Source organism: Microtus pennsylvanicus, chromosome 22 (genome assembly GCF_037038515.1).
Source record: "Microtus pennsylvanicus isolate mMicPen1 chromosome 22, mMicPen1.hap1, whole genome shotgun sequence".
Lineage (NCBI taxonomy): Eukaryota > Metazoa > Chordata > Mammalia > Rodentia > Cricetidae > Microtus > Microtus pennsylvanicus.
The window spans coordinates 34,836,355-34,854,767 of NC_134600.1; the positions used below are offsets into that span (position 1 = coordinate 34,836,355).

The window sequence follows — 18,413 nt, forward strand, 5'->3', positions numbered from 1 at the left end:
CCCACGCCTGCGCGCGCCGGCGCGCGGGCCGCCCACTTCCTCCACGGACGCGATCCCGGCTGGAGACGCGGAGCGGGAAGGAACGGTTCCTAGGCTGTTCAGTTCCCGCCTGGGAGAGGGTTGTTTTCCTCGCACCGGGGCAAGGCTTGGGGAATAATTTTGAAAAAGAACTTCAGGCACGATGTCAGCCAGGCCGCTCTGACTCGTGACGATCCTGTCTCACTCTCTCAAGTGCTCAGGTTTGTCAGAAACCACCCCGACTCCTTAGGTACCTCTTACAAGTGGAATTATATAACGTTTATATCTTATTATTAAACATTGTCTCTATGTGAGTCGTTTATTTATTAGTAAATGGCCACAGAATTTATTTTTAAGGCTGAATAATGTTATATTCACACACCACATTTTTGTTTATCCATTTATCTGTACATGGATACCTGGGCTGTTGTTCTTTTGGCCTATTGTTAATGTAGCTATGAACATAGCTGTACAAGTATCTCTTTGAAATTCTACTTCCAACTATTTGGCGTTATATATCCAGATGTGGAATTGCTAGCTTATATAGATTATATTGTAGTTGTTTTCAATTTTCAACAACCATTGCACCGTGTTACCCACCAATAGCACACACTAGTTCTGTTCTTTTTCCCTACATCCTCTCAAACTGTATTTCCTTTAAAAAAAAAAGTCATCAAAGAAGAAAAAAAGAAAGGAAGGAAGGAAGAAAGCCATCCACGGTGGCGCACACCTTTCGTCCCAGCACTCTGGAAAGCAGATCTCTTTAAATTTGAGGCCTAAAGAGAATAAAGTGCAGGGTTGAGCATTCTCTCATGTGTTAATTGGTATTTGTGTCTCTCCTTTAGAGAAGCGATTGTCCAAATTCTGTACCCATCTTTCTTTCCCCCGTCTTTTACACATTCTTTTCCTCTCCCATCATAAAAAAGCAGATCGTTTTCTTGTTGAGTTGTAGCCCTTTGTATATCCTGGATACACATCTCACAGAAATGTGTTGTCTTCATTCTCTTTGTAGATCAGTCACCAATTAGCAGCATCTAAAATGCCTTCCCAATCTTGTGAGATAAAGGGGAAATTAAAACTTAGAGGTTTAACAAGCCATCCCTGACTGTGTGTATTATTTATTAATGACTGAATCAAATTTAAACTCATGAGCTGAACCGGGGTTGGTCCTGAAGTTCGCGTTCCGGTACCAAGAAGACCAAGATAGGGGAGGGACGGGGGGAAGTCTTAGCCTGCGCACACATAGGCGCTCCAGACCTGAGCGCAGTGTAAATAAGCGCCGTTCTACTTCCGGTGGGGAAGAGAGAGGGAAAGCACCGCCGGAAGCGCGAAGGTGCTGCGTAATCCCCCCCAGACGCTGAGGCTCTTGCGGCCCCCAAGATGCCTGACTACCTAGGTGCGGACCAACGGAAAACCAAGGAGGATGAGAAGGACGACAAGCCCATCCGAGGTGAGCGCACACGGGCTGGAACTCCCAGCCGGGAGGGATCGACGCCCGCCCCGCAGAGGCGCGGGATTCCCGCCGCCGTCGGACCCGAGTGGTGACAGGCCCGGGCCGCCGCTCCCGCCCGCCTCCCGTTCTTCCTCGCTCACTCCAGGCTCTGAATTCTTCTTTTGATCACCGATTTTTTTTAAAACGGTGTTTTAATTTTTTTAATCCAATAGTTTGCCAGGTGTTGACGCTCCATACCCAGCGTGGCCTTGCAGGCCTGCAAAAGGTGCTCAGCCTGGTGGGGTTCGAGTTCTTCCTCCCGGCCCCTCCTCCCCTCCCCTAGTGTGGCGGTTTGGGTTCTGCCACTGCGTGGTGGCAGTCTTGAAAGGCGACAGTTCAGAACTCGAGTCAGAAGAGGTCAAGTCTCGCATCCTTGTCCCCAGATTCCAGCTAGTGCCGGTTCCAGTCATTTTACATTTTTTTCCTAGACATTTTAATATATATAGAAGCAAGACTCTCTCTCTCTCTCTCTCTCTCTCTCTCTCTCTCTCTCTCTCTCTCTCTCTCTCTCTCTGTGTGTGTGTGTGTGTGTGTATGCGTGTGTGTATGCATACAGGTGTGTGTGGGTATCTATCATAATGTATCCTGCTATGTATCAGCATCTTGCATTTAGCGATTTCATGATAATAGCAAGTGCTTGTGTCTGAGCAAAATGTCCCATATAATGGCTGCACAGATCTATGGAGAATTCGGATGTTCCCATCTACAAATGATTGTGTCCTAAAACTTGGCACATGGAAGTTACAGACTAAGTTCTAGAAGCAGGGTTGCCAAAATTACTCCCCACAGAGACTAGACTTGTTGACATTTTTTTTCATTCAGTGCATGAGATGTGGTCACCGTTTTTAGATATAGTTTCTTCTATTTTTTTCTAGTCTAATCTTGATACTTTGTTTTTACTTCTTTACCCTAAAGACAACTATTTTTCAATGTTGTGTCTCAGTCTTCCCTTTCATAACAACCTCAGCCTCCCCTTTACCATTTAAGCTTCTTCCCCAAAGAAAGAGCCTTTAGTCCCAACACTCAGGAGGCAAAGGCAAGTAGATCTCTGAGTTCAAGGCCAGCCTGGTCTACAGAGCGAGTTCCAGGACAACCAAGACTATATAGGGAAACTCTGTCTCAAAAAACCAAAAGCAAACAAAAAAGTTGAGACAGTCTATTTTTCGTTTTCAATCTATAACCAGTTTTCTGTTTCATTGTCTCTTTCTCCATCCCTCCCTCTTTCTTCCCCCTTTCTTTCTTTTTTCCTTCCCTTCCCCTTCCTTCCCTCCCCCACTTTCTTTTTCTTTTTTTCTCCTTTTGTTGCCTAGCTGGCTGAAAGGATAAGCTTGGTAATAGAAGGCGCTAGATTAACTCTTGGCATTAGTTCTTACTGATTGGCTCCAGTGTAGTTTGGAAATAATGGTATTTGTGGGATGGAATAGCATATCCATAGTACACAGTACATTTATATTTAATCTCTGTCTCTCATACAGTGACTCTTTGGTCTGCTGTCCTGACTGTCCGCTGCCTTACTAGGTGACCCTGGGCCTTACTGACCTTTTCTAGCTGATTGTCATTGTCCCTTTTGCTGTTTCTTTTTCCTTCACTGTGTCCCGCAATAGTTTCTCTGAAATTCCTTTCTGGTGATTTCATCTGTTTGCATCTTGAGCTGTCTCTTCTCAGATGTAATTCTCAGCTAACCTTTCTTTTCCTTCTCCAGTTTATAAAGGTTTGCTGTGGGTGGTGGCTGGCAGGGTAGGATCAGTGCTTCTTGGCAGCCGCTTTTCTTTTCGGTTGCTCAGCGCCTTGCTGCTTACTCTTGGTCCATCTCCTTCTTGATGAACTTGAGCTCCGTTTGTTCTTGGATACCTTGAGAAGCATCATTGTAAAGGCACACATGTCCTAGACCATATTTTCAGAGAACTTGGTATGTTTAGTGAGGCATAGACACCTGTGGCCTTTGTTGAGATGGCAGCCAAGTCTGGAAAGACAGTTGATTGTTTTGACTTCATGTTGGTGCTGAAACTCTGTCTGATTTCTCTGCCTTCTGGGTTGCCACATTGGGATGTGCTGGTGTGTTAAGGATTCTTGGGGCTACCATTAGATTCTAAAGTTTATAGTACGTGTTGTGGGACTTAGATGTTACAGTCATGACTGTGACTCTATTGTGGTAAAAGATACAAAGCAAAATCTGCAAAGACAAAAGGGACAGAGCACGTGAAGTGACATCTAGAGGAACAGGAAGAAGAATTGCAGATGCTCCTGGTTGTCTCCACAACAAGATATGACAGCATGATTAAAATAATTGCCAGTCAGGGAAGACTGTTGGGGACTTGGTGCCAGTGCCTAGTTTGTTCTTCCTGGGGGTTGGATAGATAGGCAGGCTTTGCCTAGCACTTAACACGATTCCAGGCTCTCAAGAAGGAAGTTGATGTTCTGCATGGATTGTCATTTGTGCAAATAGTCTGCACAGTGAACTACTCTGTCAGAAGTGACGTTACCAGCTTGAGGCTGGAATTCAGGTCTGTCAGGCTGTACTACGCTGTCTCCTACAGCCATGTCAGCTGTGTGAGAGGCTCGGGGCAGGAGGGCTGTCTGTTCGTGCTCTTGAATGCCCACAGAGGCAAGTGACTTTTGACTTGAGAATCATAATTAGATGTTAGTTACAGTGCACACTGATCCACTAAAGAAGTGTAGACTATGTATCATTTACAGAGAGACTAATAATCAATTATGCCTGACAACCACTGATAACATTTGCTAATGACTAGCTAAGATTCCTCTGAGTAACAGTCCTGTTTGTCCTGGAACTCGCTTTGTAGACCAGGCTAGCCTTAGACCTACTGAGATCCACCTGCTTCTGCCTCCCAAGTGCTGGGATTAAAAGTGTCCACTACCACTGGCTGCCTTGTATTTCATTGTATGAATATAGTATGGTTATTTAACTAAGCGCCATAATGGGTATGTTTTATATGTGCAGTACATAAAGTGTATAAAATGGTGATCGAGTGTGTAATACTGTGTAATTAATTCCTCATCCCCATTCTGACAGTTTTTGGAACTCAAACAGAACACTTGGATTTGAACAGGAAAGTTGACCAGCTGCCCTCTCCTGTTGAACCTCATGTCATGTATTATTTTTGTTTTGTTCTAGCTCTGGACGAGGGGGATATTGCCTTACTGAAAACTTACGTAAGTCTTCTTAAATGACTACAAAAAGTAGATGTTTTGTGTTTAAACAAGAATTGTTTTTATTTTGTTTTTCATAACTGATTAGAAGGGCAGGTCAGAGAGTTGTCACTAAGAGGAGGTTACTGCCCCGCTTCTCTGTCTAGATGACCACATCCAGAGGGTTGGGTCTGCAGCACCTTAACTGCTCCTGATCTGTACATGGCCTCTGAGAGTGGGTGGTGGCGTGTCGAAGATGTTTGGAGTGGCTTGTGCAAATGTTAGTGTCTTTAAAATATATATGTGGCAAAATTAGATTTGAATGGAAAATTTAAGTGCTTAGACATATGCTACTTCAGCTGGGTGTCGTGGCTCACACCTTTTGCCCAGCACTCAGCATTATCACAAGTGTGAGGCCAGCTTGGTTTAGATCGCGTACAGGTCAGAAAGTGCAGAACTGCCGTAGGAAAATGTCTCGAAAGGTCTCCTCCTCCCACTGCCCAGCCCTGACACAGCAAGGCCAGTAGACAGTTGGCACAGAGAGTTGTGTCTGGGTTTCCTAAGTATTGATGTTCAGACGCTCTAAGTGGACTGGTCTTTGCCACCCAGGGCCAGAGCACGTACTCCAGGCAGATCAAGCAGGTGGAGGATGACATTCAACAGCTTCTCAAAAAAATCAATGAGCTCACTGGTACGTATCCATCCTACCTCCTTTCTTTAAATGAATCGTTGCTTGTGCTGTAAGATTTTAAATACAAATTTGAAGTAAAATCATAAATTACAGAAATGTTAAATGACCTCCTTTAACACTCTCTTTTACTGTGTACTTTTACAGCTGTGTTTAATCCTATGCAGTTAGGTAGCATCCTTTACACAAGTAATATTTCTGCTGGTCAAAGTCTAATATATCAAAATTTTAAATTGACTAAAAACATGATTTTATCCAGTATGGCTATTGCCTGGTTGTTGGCACTTGGAAATTTAAATAGTGAAGTCCTGTAATACCAAAACAATAAAAAAAGTCGAGTATACATTTTTGGCTTTGATTGCTTTAGGACAGTGGTTTTGTCTGGGTAGAGGCTATAGGATAATGATTCTGTCTGAAGGCATTCCGCAGTGCTCAGAGGCAACTTGATCCCCGTGATGTGCAGAATGCAGGTACTGGTGGTATGTATGTCTAGAAGCCAGGATGTGGCTGAGCATCCCACGGAGTATAAGGACAGAACCTGGAAAAGGAGGTAGTCAACCTGGAATGCCAGTAGTGCCAGGGTAAAGAAAGCTAGTTTTGGGGCGATACACTACATCTTTCTCTCTCTCTCTCTCTTTTTTTCTTTTTTGGTTTTTTGAGACAGGGTTTCTCTGTGGCTTTGGAGCCTGTCCTGGAACTAGCTCTGTAGACCAGGCTGGTCTCGAACTCACAGAGATCCGCCTGCCTCTGCCTCCCGAGTGCTGGGATTAAAGGTGTGAGCCACCATCGCCCAGCTACATCTTTCTCTTTGCAGGTATTAAAGAGTCGGACACTGGCCTGGCTCCACCAGCCCTCTGGGATCTGGCCGCAGATAAACAGACACTTCAGAGCGAGCAGCCGCTGCAGGTAGCCAGGTATGCCAGCTCTCTGTGGTACTTATGGCCAAGCTCATTTAGAGTGTGGGGCTAATGCAGTGGTTTAAATCCGTTTGTTTGTTATTACATAAATAAAACTTTCTGCAGATATGTGGTTAACATTGTGTGCCTTCAGTAAGTACCGCGCACAGTGTGAAAACCCCAGTTCTTGTGCTGCAGTGATTCCTCCTACCCATTTACGTACAACCTCCTGTGTGTCTGCATGCATAGAAATAAATGTGGAGTCCTTAAAATCTTTATTACATTTATGTATTTGTGTGTGAGCACTCCCATGTGCACAGCACGGGTGAGGGGTCAGAAGACAACTTTTGTGGTCCTTTCCTTGGCCATGTGGAGTCCAGGGAGCAAACTCAGGACTTCACATTTGATGGGAAGCCCCTACGTGCCGAGCCATCTTACCAGCCCCTTGAGGTTTCTATTAAAGACATAACTGTAGTAGGAAGGAGGCTGCTCGTTCATTCCCAGCGTCCCAGACACTAAGTAATCACACAGAAACTGTTATTTGCAATACTGTTTGGCCAAAAGCTTCAGCATATTGCTAGGTAGCTCTTACATCAAGAATTAATCCATTTTCCATTATTTTATATTTTACCACGAGGCTTGTGGCCTACTGGCAAGGTCCCAGCTGACAGTTCTCATCTTTCCCTTCTGTCAGCCCAATGGCATCTCACTGACTCTGCCTTCTTTCTCCCAGCATTCAGTTTAGTTTTCCCCACCTAGCTCTATTCTGCCCTGCTGTAGGCCCAAAGCAGTTTCTTTATTCATTAACCAATAAAAGCAACATATATACAGAAGAACCTCCCACATCACATAACTACCTTGTTTGGAAATTGTGTTTGCTTTTAGCATAGGTATACCAAAGCATAGGTATGCCTCTTTACTTCCTTTTAATTTTTAAAGAAAATTTGTTTCTATTTAAGTTGTAAACTGTTCCAGCCATTCTGGAAGTTAAAGTTTGTGTAGATATACTTCTTTTTTTAAAGATAGGATCTCACTCTGTAGTCTAGGTTGGTCTTAGACTTGCAGTGATCCTCCTGCCTCTGCCTCCCAAGTGTGGGTTTACAGTGTGGGAAAACCTCCTCAGCCTACTTTTTAAATCGTGATGTAGCCAGACATGGTGGTAGCACATGGTGACCCACACCTACACGCCTGGCACCAGGAGGCCACGTCAGGGTGGACGGCGTGTTTGCTGTCCGCCCCTGCTGCATGTTAGACCAAATACCAACATCTACCCCTGTCTGGAGCAGCAGGTTGTCAGCTTCTCCCTTAGAAGACCTGTGCTGATGACAGAAAACAGCCCTGTTACATAAGCTGCACACACAAACGCTCCCACAACAGCCCATATGCACACTCGGGGGCTCTTCTGTATTCTCTGTGTTTGTTGCTGCGGCTTATGCGATAGCTACTTAGTATGAATTATATATTCTGTTTCTGTCTTATTAGATACTTTGACACACATGGTATTATATATTAATTTTCACCAGAGCTCTCAGAGTGAATGCTTTCAAATTAAAAATAACAAAAATGGATTTAAAATGTGAGCCCAAGAAAAAATGAAAACACATAAATTACTGAATTTGATATAAGACACATGGCTATATTTTTAATAAAGAAGATAGTCTCCTAAGATGAAAAGTGTTCCTGATAATAAAGGGGCGTGAAAAGCAAAGTCAAGCTTGGAACCCACTAAGGAAACTTTTGGGTTTAGTCTTCCTGGGGAAGGGTATCATCTGAAGTTTCTATGGCTCAGCAAAGGTTGAGTGTTCCATTAGGGCTGAGCCCAGAAGTGGCGCGGTTTCTGCAGCTGTGGTCTACACTTGCCGTGCACTACACCGTGTGCCCTGGGCTCCCTGCTAGTGGTTTGGATTTCTTCCTCTCATGAAGCCTTTTGCTGTGCTAGGTGTACGAAGATAATCAATGCTGATTCAGAGGACCCCAAATACATTATCAATGTGAAGCAGTTTGCCAAGTTTGTGGTGGATCTCAGTGACCAGGTGGCGCCTACTGACATTGAAGAAGGGATGAGAGTTGGGTAAGTTCTCACTGTGGCTTTGTTGTGCGTGTGAAGGACAGTTAGCACACCTCCTGACCTTTCCTTCTCTGTGAGCTCCCTGACTTCACACCAGCGTAGCCTTCCCGTTTCCACGTTGCTTCTTATGCATGACTTTATGTGTCCTAATTAAAGACTTGCATCTAAGGTAGAGGCAGTACATGCTTGAGAACAGTTAATGAGGATCAACTAGAACACATAATAACTTAGTCTTCATAACTGTTTTCTCTTCTTAACTTCTGGGATTATATCTCTTTTGCTTGCCTATCATGTGGTTTTCAAGATAAATACTAGCCAGAAAAAGTCCTCTGAAAACTTAAAGAGCATCTGTTTTGCTTTTATTTTTATTTTTATTTCCTTAGTGTGGACAGAAATAAATACCAAATTCACATTCCACTTCCTCCTAAGATTGACCCAACAGTTACCATGATGCAGGTAAGAAACTTGGGGAAAGTGACTCACATTCTTTAACATAATTGCGAGCCAGGCATAGTGACTCATATCCGTAACCCGTCATTTGGGACGCTTAGACAGAAGGATTGCTGTGAATTAAAGCCTCTGAAGCTAGCCTGGGCTATAAGGCAGAAGCCTATCTCATAAAATAAACAAAACCCCAAACAAAACAACAGCAACTGCATCTATTCCAAAATAGTTTGCAGCTTTTAAGCAGCTTATGCGCCAAAAAGTTACCAGAGATTAAAAAAGTTTGGAAATCTTTACAGTATTTGTCACTTGATATGTCAGAATATGTAGCCCAACAAACAGTTCTGGGACACTGGGATCAGTCACTGTCCTGGCCTAGAACAGCTCTAACTGCCTTTCTGTGCGCATGCTTGTTACACCTGGTTCCTGTGGTATGAGGTCTCCTGTGGAGGACCGGGTCTGCTCTGACGGGCTGTGTCCTCTTCTTCAGGTGGAGGAGAAGCCTGACGTCACATACAGTGACGTTGGTGGCTGCAAGGAGCAGATTGAGAAGCTGCGAGAAGTGGTTGAAACCCCTCTGCTCCACGTAAGTGACCGGGTGACTCACGGAAGCTCCTGCGTGTGAAGACATAGTGAGCTGCTGTACAGCAAGCACCAACGTCGCTTGTGTAGTAATAGCTTTTCGAGCGTTTCATTAATAAAATTTTGATTGGATCGAGGTGTGGAAAATAGTTAAATTTCAGGAGAGAGCAAACAGGAATTGAGTGGCCAGCGTATTTAAAAGACAGATCTGCTATTTAGATTGATAAAGGAAATTAGGGGGTAGCCTGTTAAGTTATAGATAATTACTGTTATTGTAGAAGAAACATGTAGATCTTGGAGGATAATGGAACACACAGTATCAGATAATAGAATTTTGAAGCACTGTAATTTTTTAAAGTGAAAATACTATTTTTGTGTCATTTTATATTTTTCTTATGAGAAGAGGTAAGTGTAAAATTTGTGTCTCTGTCACAGCCAGAGAGATTTGTTAACCTTGGGATTGAGCCTCCAAAAGGTGTGCTGCTGTTTGGTCCCCCGGGCACGGGCAAGACGCTCTGTGCTAGGGCCGTCGCCAACAGGACCGACGCCTGCTTCATTCGAGTTATCGGGTCTGAGCTCGTGCAGAAATACGTCGGGGAGGTAAGTGAACTTGTCAAAATTAAAGCGTTCATTGTTCTGTGGAAGATTTGTGACATATGCATAAGATTAAAAAATAATTCCAAATAAGCTGCCATTTGAAATTCTGATCAACATGTTTCCTCCCAGAAGAACAGCATTTAATACGGTTTGGGTGTGTGAGGTAAAATCCCCAGGGGTGCTGGGGAAATGAAATGTTCTCTCAGGGACAGTAGCCAAAAGGTTTAGTGAGAAATAGAAAACATGGATTGTCTGTGTGTGGGCATGGGTGTCTGCACACACACAATAGAGAACATGGATTGTCTGTGTGTGGGCATGGGTGTCTACACACACACAAGCACAAAAGTGTTAGCTAAGAATGTACATTTAGGTTAAAGGCTAGGGTTGCATATATGATATCTCAAACATTCTGTTTAGTATACTTAAGAATTGCCAAAAGGGCTACATGACTTAGTATTATAATTTTAATGTTTAGATCAAAGCTTAATCAGATTCAGTGATCAGTAATACCAGGTGACAGATCAAGTACTTTGATTTCCTCAAGTTTTGCTTGTCGTACTTCACTTAAGAATGCTAACATGCAAAATAAAAAAAGCATTAATGATGAGGTGTGCTCACGTGTCATCGTAACCTTAGTGCTATTGAATAGCTGGAGGGTCAGGACGACTGTGAGTCACTGTGTTGGGGCCAGCAAGGTTTGTTTGATAATGTAGCTAGCAGGCTTTAGTCTTTTTGTTTTATTTTATTTATTTATTTATTTTTGAGATAGGGTTTCTCTGTGTACCCCTGGCATCCTGGAATTCTGTAGACTAGGCTGGCCTCAAACTCAGAAATCCGCCTGCCTCTGACTCCCAGGTGCTGAGATTAAAGGCGTGCACCACCACCGCCTGGCTCAAGCATCAATCTTTAAAAAAAAAAAAAAGCTTAGGAGATAATGGTTGAGAATGCTGTTAGAAAAAGTGTTTAAAACTGTGCAGTATAGTTTATTTACTTGAAGTCAACTCTGTAGTAATGAATCAAATTTTCTCACTAGGGGGCCCGGATGGTTCGTGAGCTTTTTGAAATGGCCAGAACGAAAAAAGCCTGCCTTATTTTCTTTGATGAAATTGATGCCATTGGAGGTATGGATGACTTTTATAGATTTAGTTGTCTTTACTGTGTGTGTATGTGCGCGCGCGTGTGCGTGCGCGTGCATGCACGCACATGTGCAGGGCTGTCGTGTCTTAGTCGGTTTCTGTTGCTGTGCAGACTCCATGACCACAGCAAGTCTTATAAAGAGAACTCTTCATGGGGGCTGGCTTACAGTTCAGAGCTTGCGTCCATTATTGTCATGGTGGGAAGCGTGGCATCATACAGGCGGACACCGTGCTGGAGGAGGAGCTGAGAGTTCTACATCTGGATTGGCAGGCAGCAGAAAGAGAGAGACACTGGCCAGGCTTGAGCATCCAAGATTTCAAAGCCTGTTCCTAGTGGCACGCTTCCTCCAACAACGCCACACTCACTTTAGCAGGGCCATAATTCCCCATAGTGGCATTCCTATGAGCCTATGGGGTCATTCTCTTTCAGCCACCACATACAGTACACGTGTGGTTAAAGGACGTCCTATGGGGGCCGGTTCCCTCCTCCTACCGTGTGGGTCCCAGCCCCCCCCCCCCCCCGAGCTGTCTGACCGTCCCTGGATGATATTTTAAAGAATTGGTGTAGGATTGAGTTCCGTAAAAGCTTCAAGTGATACATAGTAGAGTTCTGATGTTAGTCTACAAGACTTTAACTCCAGGTCACAGGTTTAAGCAACAGAATGACTATGAAAACCGTGAGCTGTCCTGAGGTGTTGGCTGTGACAGAATACTAACCCTTAGTGGCCGCAGGTTCGTCTGTCACTGTCTGCAGTAACGTCTCTGTTGTTGGATAGCTAAGTTGGGCCCTCAGTATAGCCGTCGTGACTACTGCTGCAGTGAACACTGACTGATGTGCAGCTGTGTCTATGATGTCTGCCGTCCTCTGCGTAAATACCCAGGAGTGTGTGCCTGTGACTGTGTGTCTGCCATAGCACACGTGGAGGTCGGAGTGCAGCTCTCCAGGATCTGTTTGCTCTTCTTCTGTGTGGGTTCTGGGTATCATACAGGTCACCTTTACCCACTGAGCCTCTTGCTGGCCCATTGTTTGTTTTCTTAATGAATTCATTGTGCCTGGGATAAGGTAGATCTCACTCAGTGTAGGGGTTTTTCCTGTAGCTTCTTAGATGTACTTGTTCTTTTTAGTTCAAAAGCTTTCAGTATCTTCCGTGGAACTAAGTGGTCATAGTCTTTAAGACTGCTTTCATCATGGAAGGTTCCCTTGTAGTTTCTGATCATCATCAGGAGTGCCTTCCAGTTGTTATTGAGGTCAAGCTGTTTTAACAGAGAAGCAGAGACTCTTCAGACCAGGGCAAGCTATGTATTGGAGATAGAAGATGAAAAAATGCAAAAGACGAAAGTGACTGGGTAAGAAATATATAGACGAGAAAAGAGTCAAGCCGACTTAGTTGACCTTGGGGACCGACGAGGGAGGAACGCATGGAGAGGACACAGCCGTGCTCACCGTCCAGCTCTGTGTCTCTGTGCCTGCCGTGACCGTGGGAGCTCCTCTGTGATGGCCGTTCTAGGCTTCTCTTTTTAGATATTAGGTTATAGTCGTTAGGTAGTGCTTCAGCAGATGGAGTCTCAGATGCCCAGAACATCTGTGCATTCCTTCAGGGGTCCTCAGTACGAATGCCAGCGCCATCCTGTGCCATCCCCAGTGCTCCGGGTGCTGCCTAGACTGTGTACACTCAGGGATTGTCCCCCGTGTGTAGGTGTTCAGACCCAGATCTGACTCAAAGGTTACTGTCGACAGGCTAGCATATGGTCAACACTTGCTGAGTTTCTCACAAGGGAAACTCATAGGGTTCCTGAGCTGTCAAGCCACCAGCATAGCAGAAGTCTTTTCCAAGTGGTGTCTTGTTTTGTCAGTTGTCTGCCGAACACCCAGTGCAGAGGAAGCTGCCCTGGGTTTGGCCTTTTCTGCTCACTTAGAATGTCTGACAGTGTGTGGGTGTGTGCATGAGTGCAGTACCAGAGGAGGGCATCACACTGCCCGGGAGCAGGCTACAGGCCGTCGTGACTGAGACATGGGCTCCTGCAGGAGCAGTGTGTGCTCTTAACCCGGAGTAGAGAGAGAGAGAGAGAGAGAGAGAGAGAGAGAGAGAGAGAGAGAGAGAGAGAGAGAGAGAGGACGGCAGTCTGTAAGATTTGGGGACTGGATCTGGGGTCCTCTGTAAGAACAGCAAGTGTTCTTTCTTAACTGCTGAGCCATCTTTGCATTCTCCTAGTACTCTTTGAATAACTGATCTGGAGAGTCCAGCCGAGGTAATAACAGCTGACATCTTGAAAGTCTTCCTGAAGGGGCCCCCCGCCCAGTGGGAGCTTCTTTCTGGACCCTGGACTAGGCACAAACCATACCCAAGCACCTTTTTTCACAGCAGGGGAAACTCAAGTGGCTGCTTTCTGACTCACACAGAAAAGCAGCAGCAAATGACCTTGCAGGTGCAATTTTGAGAACAGAAGGGGAGGTCTGTGTTAGCATGGACTGGGATGCAGTGGTGGAGGAGATCTAGAAGAAGGGGACAGGGAAAGCAGGGACAAAGGACCACCTCTGGATAGAGAAGAAGAATGAGGCCCATGGGCAAACAGCGGTGTATCAAGGTAACAGAGGAAACCCTGCGTTAGGATGAGGTGTGCGGGGCTTCTGACTGCCGGACTTCAGTATTTGGAAACTTGGTGGTCAGCCTTGGGAGAAGGAGGTGGCCAAATGGGGCGGTAGACCTTGATGGCTGACTCTAGGGATGTAATCTAGGGGTTCTTAGCAAGGCTGAAGGGATGGAAGGGCCTGGCCTGCCAGGGCCGTCCCTTCGCTCCCTACACAAGAGTCCTTGATTAATTTGAAAACAAAATGTCCTTAAGGAGTAACTTGAAAGATCTCTAAAGAAAGCTGTTAAGTAAAGCTGTGGTAAATTCTTTCTAAAACAGAGATTTGCCTAGGTTCAGTCCAGGCAAAATCCAGCACTGAGAAGGGGAAATGGGTGCAAGATCTCACCCCTAACCAAGAAGCTGTTTGCAGCTGTCTGCTGGGAAGGAAAGATGAGTATTCTCCAGTAGATTATCTCTGGATACCGACCACACTGCAGGGCAGGCCCAGCCTTAAGTAGTTGGCCAGCACAAAACCGACTCGGTGTTTTTTGTGTGGTTTTTGTTTCATTTTGTGTTGTTTTGGTATATTTTGCTCTTTAGTTTTATGGCTTGAGAGTAGGTGTGCATTAGCTGCAGGGGAGGCTGTGCGACAAGGCCTGAGTGGAGCTGCTCTACCTGGGCTTGAGATGAGTCTCTGCTGTCTTCCCAGGGGCTTGGTCAGCGTAGCTGCTCTACCTGGGCATGAGATGAGTCTCTGCTGTCTTCCCAGGGGCTTCGTCAGCGTAGCTGCTCTACCTGGGCTTGAGACGAGTCTCTGCTGTCTTCCCAGGGGCTTGGTCAGCGTAGCTGCTCTACCTGGGCATGAGATGAGTCTCTGCTGTCTTCCCAGGGGCTTGGTCAGCGTAGCTGCTCTACCTGGGCTTGAGACGAGTCTCTGCTGTCTTCCCAGGGGCTTGGTCAGCGTAGCTGCTTTGCCTGGGCTTGAGATGAGTCTCTGCTGTCTTCCCAGGGGCTCGGTTTGATGATGGTGCTGGGGGAGACAATGAGGTGCAGAGAACAATGTTGGAGCTGATCAACCAGCTGGATGGTTTTGATCCTCGAGGCAACATCAAAGTCCTGATGGCTACCAACCGGCCTGATACTTTGGATCCAGCGTTGATGAGGCCGGGGAGATTGGACAGAAAAATTGAGTTTAGCTTACCTGATTTAGAGGTAAAAAAAAAAATCATTTTAGAAAAAATATTCTTGAAATTTTGTCTTTCTGATGCCTATTTTCACTTTAATATATGTGAATTCCTTCATTTTTAGGGTCGGACTCACATCTTTAAGATTCACGCTCGCTCAATGAGTGTTGAACGAGACATTAGGTTTGAGCTGCTGGCCCGACTGTGCCCGAACAGCACTGGTAAGTACTGGTCTAGTCCGTTAGCCAGCCAGTCTTTTGGACCACTGTCATTAAACTTCTTTGTTTTCTCTGTGTTGTACAGGAGCAGAGATTAGGAGCGTGTGTACAGAAGCTGGTATGTTTGCAATCCGAGCACGTCGAAAAATTGCTACAGAGAAGGACTTCTTGGAAGCTGTAAATAAGGTCATCAAGTCTTACGCCAAGTTCAGCGCCACTCCCCGCTACATGACCTACAACTGAGCCTCACAGGCTTGAGAGCTTCCTGTGCTTGGGTAACGTGTTGCCACCTCACAAAAATAAAAAATTTCAAAATTCCTAAGTTCCCTGTCGTGCTGTATTAGAGCAGTGTTTCAGGGCCCTGTGACAGCTGGTCCCTGTCGTCTGAAGGGCTGACGCGCCAGCGCCCCGTAGCCCGCCAGGCTCGTGCTGGCCGGTGCTGTGCGTGGACCGCTCCATTGTCTCTGTCGGCACAGAAAGTCTGGTGTGGCGAGCTCTTCGACTCTTCAGCCGTCATTGAAATGAGCATTTCACCCTTAGGAGGGTTTTGTGTAGTAAGGTTTTGGCCAAACTGATTTTGTTTTGTTCTGTTGGTGGTACTGAGTGCTGGGTTTTGAATGCCAGGCAAACACTCTACCAATGACCCACATACCCCCAGCTAACACCAAACGCTTTTTAAAATGAAAGAAGCATTTAATGGGTTTTCACTACATCTGACCAGTTTGCAGTCAGTGAGGAGACGGTGGTTTAGTGAGCAGTGAGATGGTCGCAGTGAAGAAGGAATACAACTGGGGTCAGTCTATAGAGAAAATACCTTGTCAGTGGTTGAGAGTTGGTAAAACTCTGATTAAAATGAACTCTGTGGTGAGTTATTTCTATTCATTTATGTGGTTTATTTATTTTGAGACAGGGTAACTATGAACTCTGGCTGTCTTGGAACTCACTGTGTAGATGAGGCTGGTCCTGAACTGAGCTCTGCCTCCTGACTGCTGAGATTAAAGGTCAGGCCCAACTCTCAGTTATTTTTTTAAACAAAGGTATGTTTGAATCCTCAACAGGCCTCTTCAAAGTGATTTCTTGTATAATACCAGCAAGTCACTTTTAGGTGTGCGGAGGCCAGAAGTCGGCCCCCGAAGTGTGCCCTGTTTCTTTGACTTTGTCAACAGGACATAGTTCTAAATGGAGTCTATGGATCATATTGGGGTCCTCATGCTTACACAACAAATTCTTTATAGAATGAGCTGTTTCCCCAACCCCCAAATCTTACTCCAAAATACTGAAGCAAAAGCACAAAACACAGACAGTAGTTTTATTGAAGAGTAATAATATTCACAAGTAAGCTGCAAACCAGCAGAGCTGTGTGCGTTTTAAGTCAGAAGTTGAGCACAGAAGCTGTGTCACACTCAAGTGTGAAGCATATGGAAGTTTTCAAGTAGAAAGCCTCTCGGTCATAAGGTACTGCTGTGTGCTCTGTCCTTGATTCTGACTAGAGCAAACCACAGGAAAGGTAACTGAGGTTGGTGGTTAGAGATGTGCGTGTCAAGGTGTTCACACCTGACTCAGGCTGAGGCAGTGCGCAGCCATGGTGCAGTGCTAGTTTGACAGTTTTCCTGGCGGAGTTTGAGGTGTTTCTGATAGTTACATATTTGGAGAATTAGATAATACATTATCATTTCTCAAATTTTTAGCAGCATTCAAAACATTGTCAAGAATCTCAGTATACTGAATCCTAGAAAAGTATTCCTGAAACACTAAAAAAGACAGCAGCATTTTGTACTCTTGGAAGCTTACAGGCTCGGGAAGTAGTTTCGTTTGAGAGTTTAAATTGATTTACTGTCTTTAAAGAGGTAGGCAATAGTTAAGGACTTCTCCCCCTACCAGAGACCCTCCCTCTCGGATCCCCACCACCCTCACACAGAAAGCACACCTCTGTCATTCCAGGGAAGAGTCTCTGGGTTTGCTGCTGCCCCTTCATGTACACAAGAGGTCAGACTCACTTCTCAAAATACTCACTTGGAGGCAACAGGTAAGCATACACAATGGGATCACACTGGAAACTACAAAATGGGCGTCTCCCAGACCTTGAGAGGATCCATACCCACCAACTCCCACCAACTCTTCCTGGTCTGCAACAGATGACATGGGCAGTTGTGATCTTTTCCTGAGCTGCTACAGCCTACTCAGTGTGTATGACCATCTATTGGAGTGTTCCTGGCCCTCATCTTTGGTTCTAAAAATATATTCCATCCATTCGTGAAGTGTACTGTACAGGATTTGAGTGCAACAGTTTCTCTGACAGATACCCTCCTGAAAACAGCCTTCTGTACCGCCACGAAACAAGGCTGGTTTAAGTCTTAAGTTCTATATTTGTCATTGCCTATAATGCCCATTTATTTTTACAGTTAAAAAAATTTTATGTGTGTTGGTGTATTGCCTGCAAGTATGTCTGTGTGAGGATGTCAGGTGTCCTGGAATTGGGGCTGCAGACACCTGGGAGCTGTCATGTGGGTGCTAGGAATTGGACCAGGTCCCCTAGAAGAGCAGCCAATGCTCTTAGCCACTGAACCATTGCTCCAGCGCCAATTTTTACTATTTAGAAAGTTGTGTGTGTGTGCGCGCATGCGCGCGCAGGTACGCATGCATGCCACAACACACGGAGGCCAGAGGACCCCATGGGGGAAGTTGGTCCTGGGGATTGAACTTTGGTTATCAGGTTTGGCTTATACCTTTACCTGCTGAGTCACTGCCAGGTTTATAATGTGGATGATTTGAGTCGGTGGAAAAGCATAGAAAGATATTCAGTACTGGTGACTAAGTTCCACAGAGAACATGCAAGCTGATGCATGGACTTCCTGCAATAGAAGAATTAAGGCTAAAAAAAGAACAAAGTCAAAATTTCCGTGTGAAACAATTCTGAGTAAAATACTTAGATGTATTTACATATAGACGGGATGTTAAACATTTCACGTGTTCAAATGCATAATAAACTATTTTCCAACCCTGAGAAAAAGTTCTATATGTACATGATAGGATTCTTTTAAAAGGTTACAAATGGGAAAACTGGAAGAAAACAGAAGGTGAAATGTAGATAAAATGTTCTTTGAACATTACTTTTATCGGCCACTAGGACTTCAGCCTGGTGCCTGGTGCTAAGGAATTCACAGCTAAGTGTTTGGTAATGTTTAAAGCTTCAGAGTCTACTTAAGTGGTCAAAATGTAGGCCCTTTTACAGAGGTCCCTACTGTAAGCTTAAGTCCTGTAACTCTGGGCTCTTTCAGAAGGCAGACTGGCGGAACGCAGAGGGATCAGACCTTGTGTGTGATGCGTACACAGAAGTACCTGGCTGTAAATCTGCCGTGCAGGCCAGCG

At 45.1% G+C, this 18,413-nt stretch overlaps 1 protein-coding gene across 1 annotated transcript; it reads left to right on the forward strand.

Annotated features, from left to right (window-relative positions):
* The first annotated feature begins 91 nt into the window (after nt 1–91).
* On the forward strand, nt 92–15,366 carry Psmc2 (proteasome 26S subunit, ATPase 2). Its single transcript, XM_075956074.1, has 12 exons — nt 92–1,468; nt 4,647–4,684; nt 5,270–5,351; nt 6,163–6,262; nt 8,184–8,315; nt 8,696–8,768; nt 9,247–9,342; nt 9,774–9,938; nt 10,969–11,056; nt 14,652–14,854; nt 14,951–15,047; nt 15,130–15,366. Exons 1-12 carry the CDS (start codon nt 1,399–1,401, stop codon nt 15,285–15,287), a joined length of 1,302 nt encoding a protein of 433 aa, XP_075812189.1. The 5' UTR covers nt 92–1,398; the 3' UTR covers nt 15,288–15,366.
* Nucleotides 15,367–18,413: the final 3,047 nt, after the last annotated feature.

Bases quoted from the DNA above. Each gene is read 5' to 3' on its own strand.
- Psmc2 (XM_075956074.1), top strand. From the start codon at position 1,399: ATGCCTGACTACCTAGGTGCGGACCAACGGAAAACCAAGGAGGATGAG. The intron at 4,685-5,269 runs GTAAGTCTTCTT...TTTGCCACCCAG, and splicing joins TTGCCTTACTGAAAACTTAC to GGCCAGAGCACGTACTCCAG. The intron at 9,939-10,968 runs GTAAGTGAACTT...TTTTCTCACTAG, and splicing joins TGCAGAAATACGTCGGGGAG to GGGGCCCGGATGGTTCGTGA.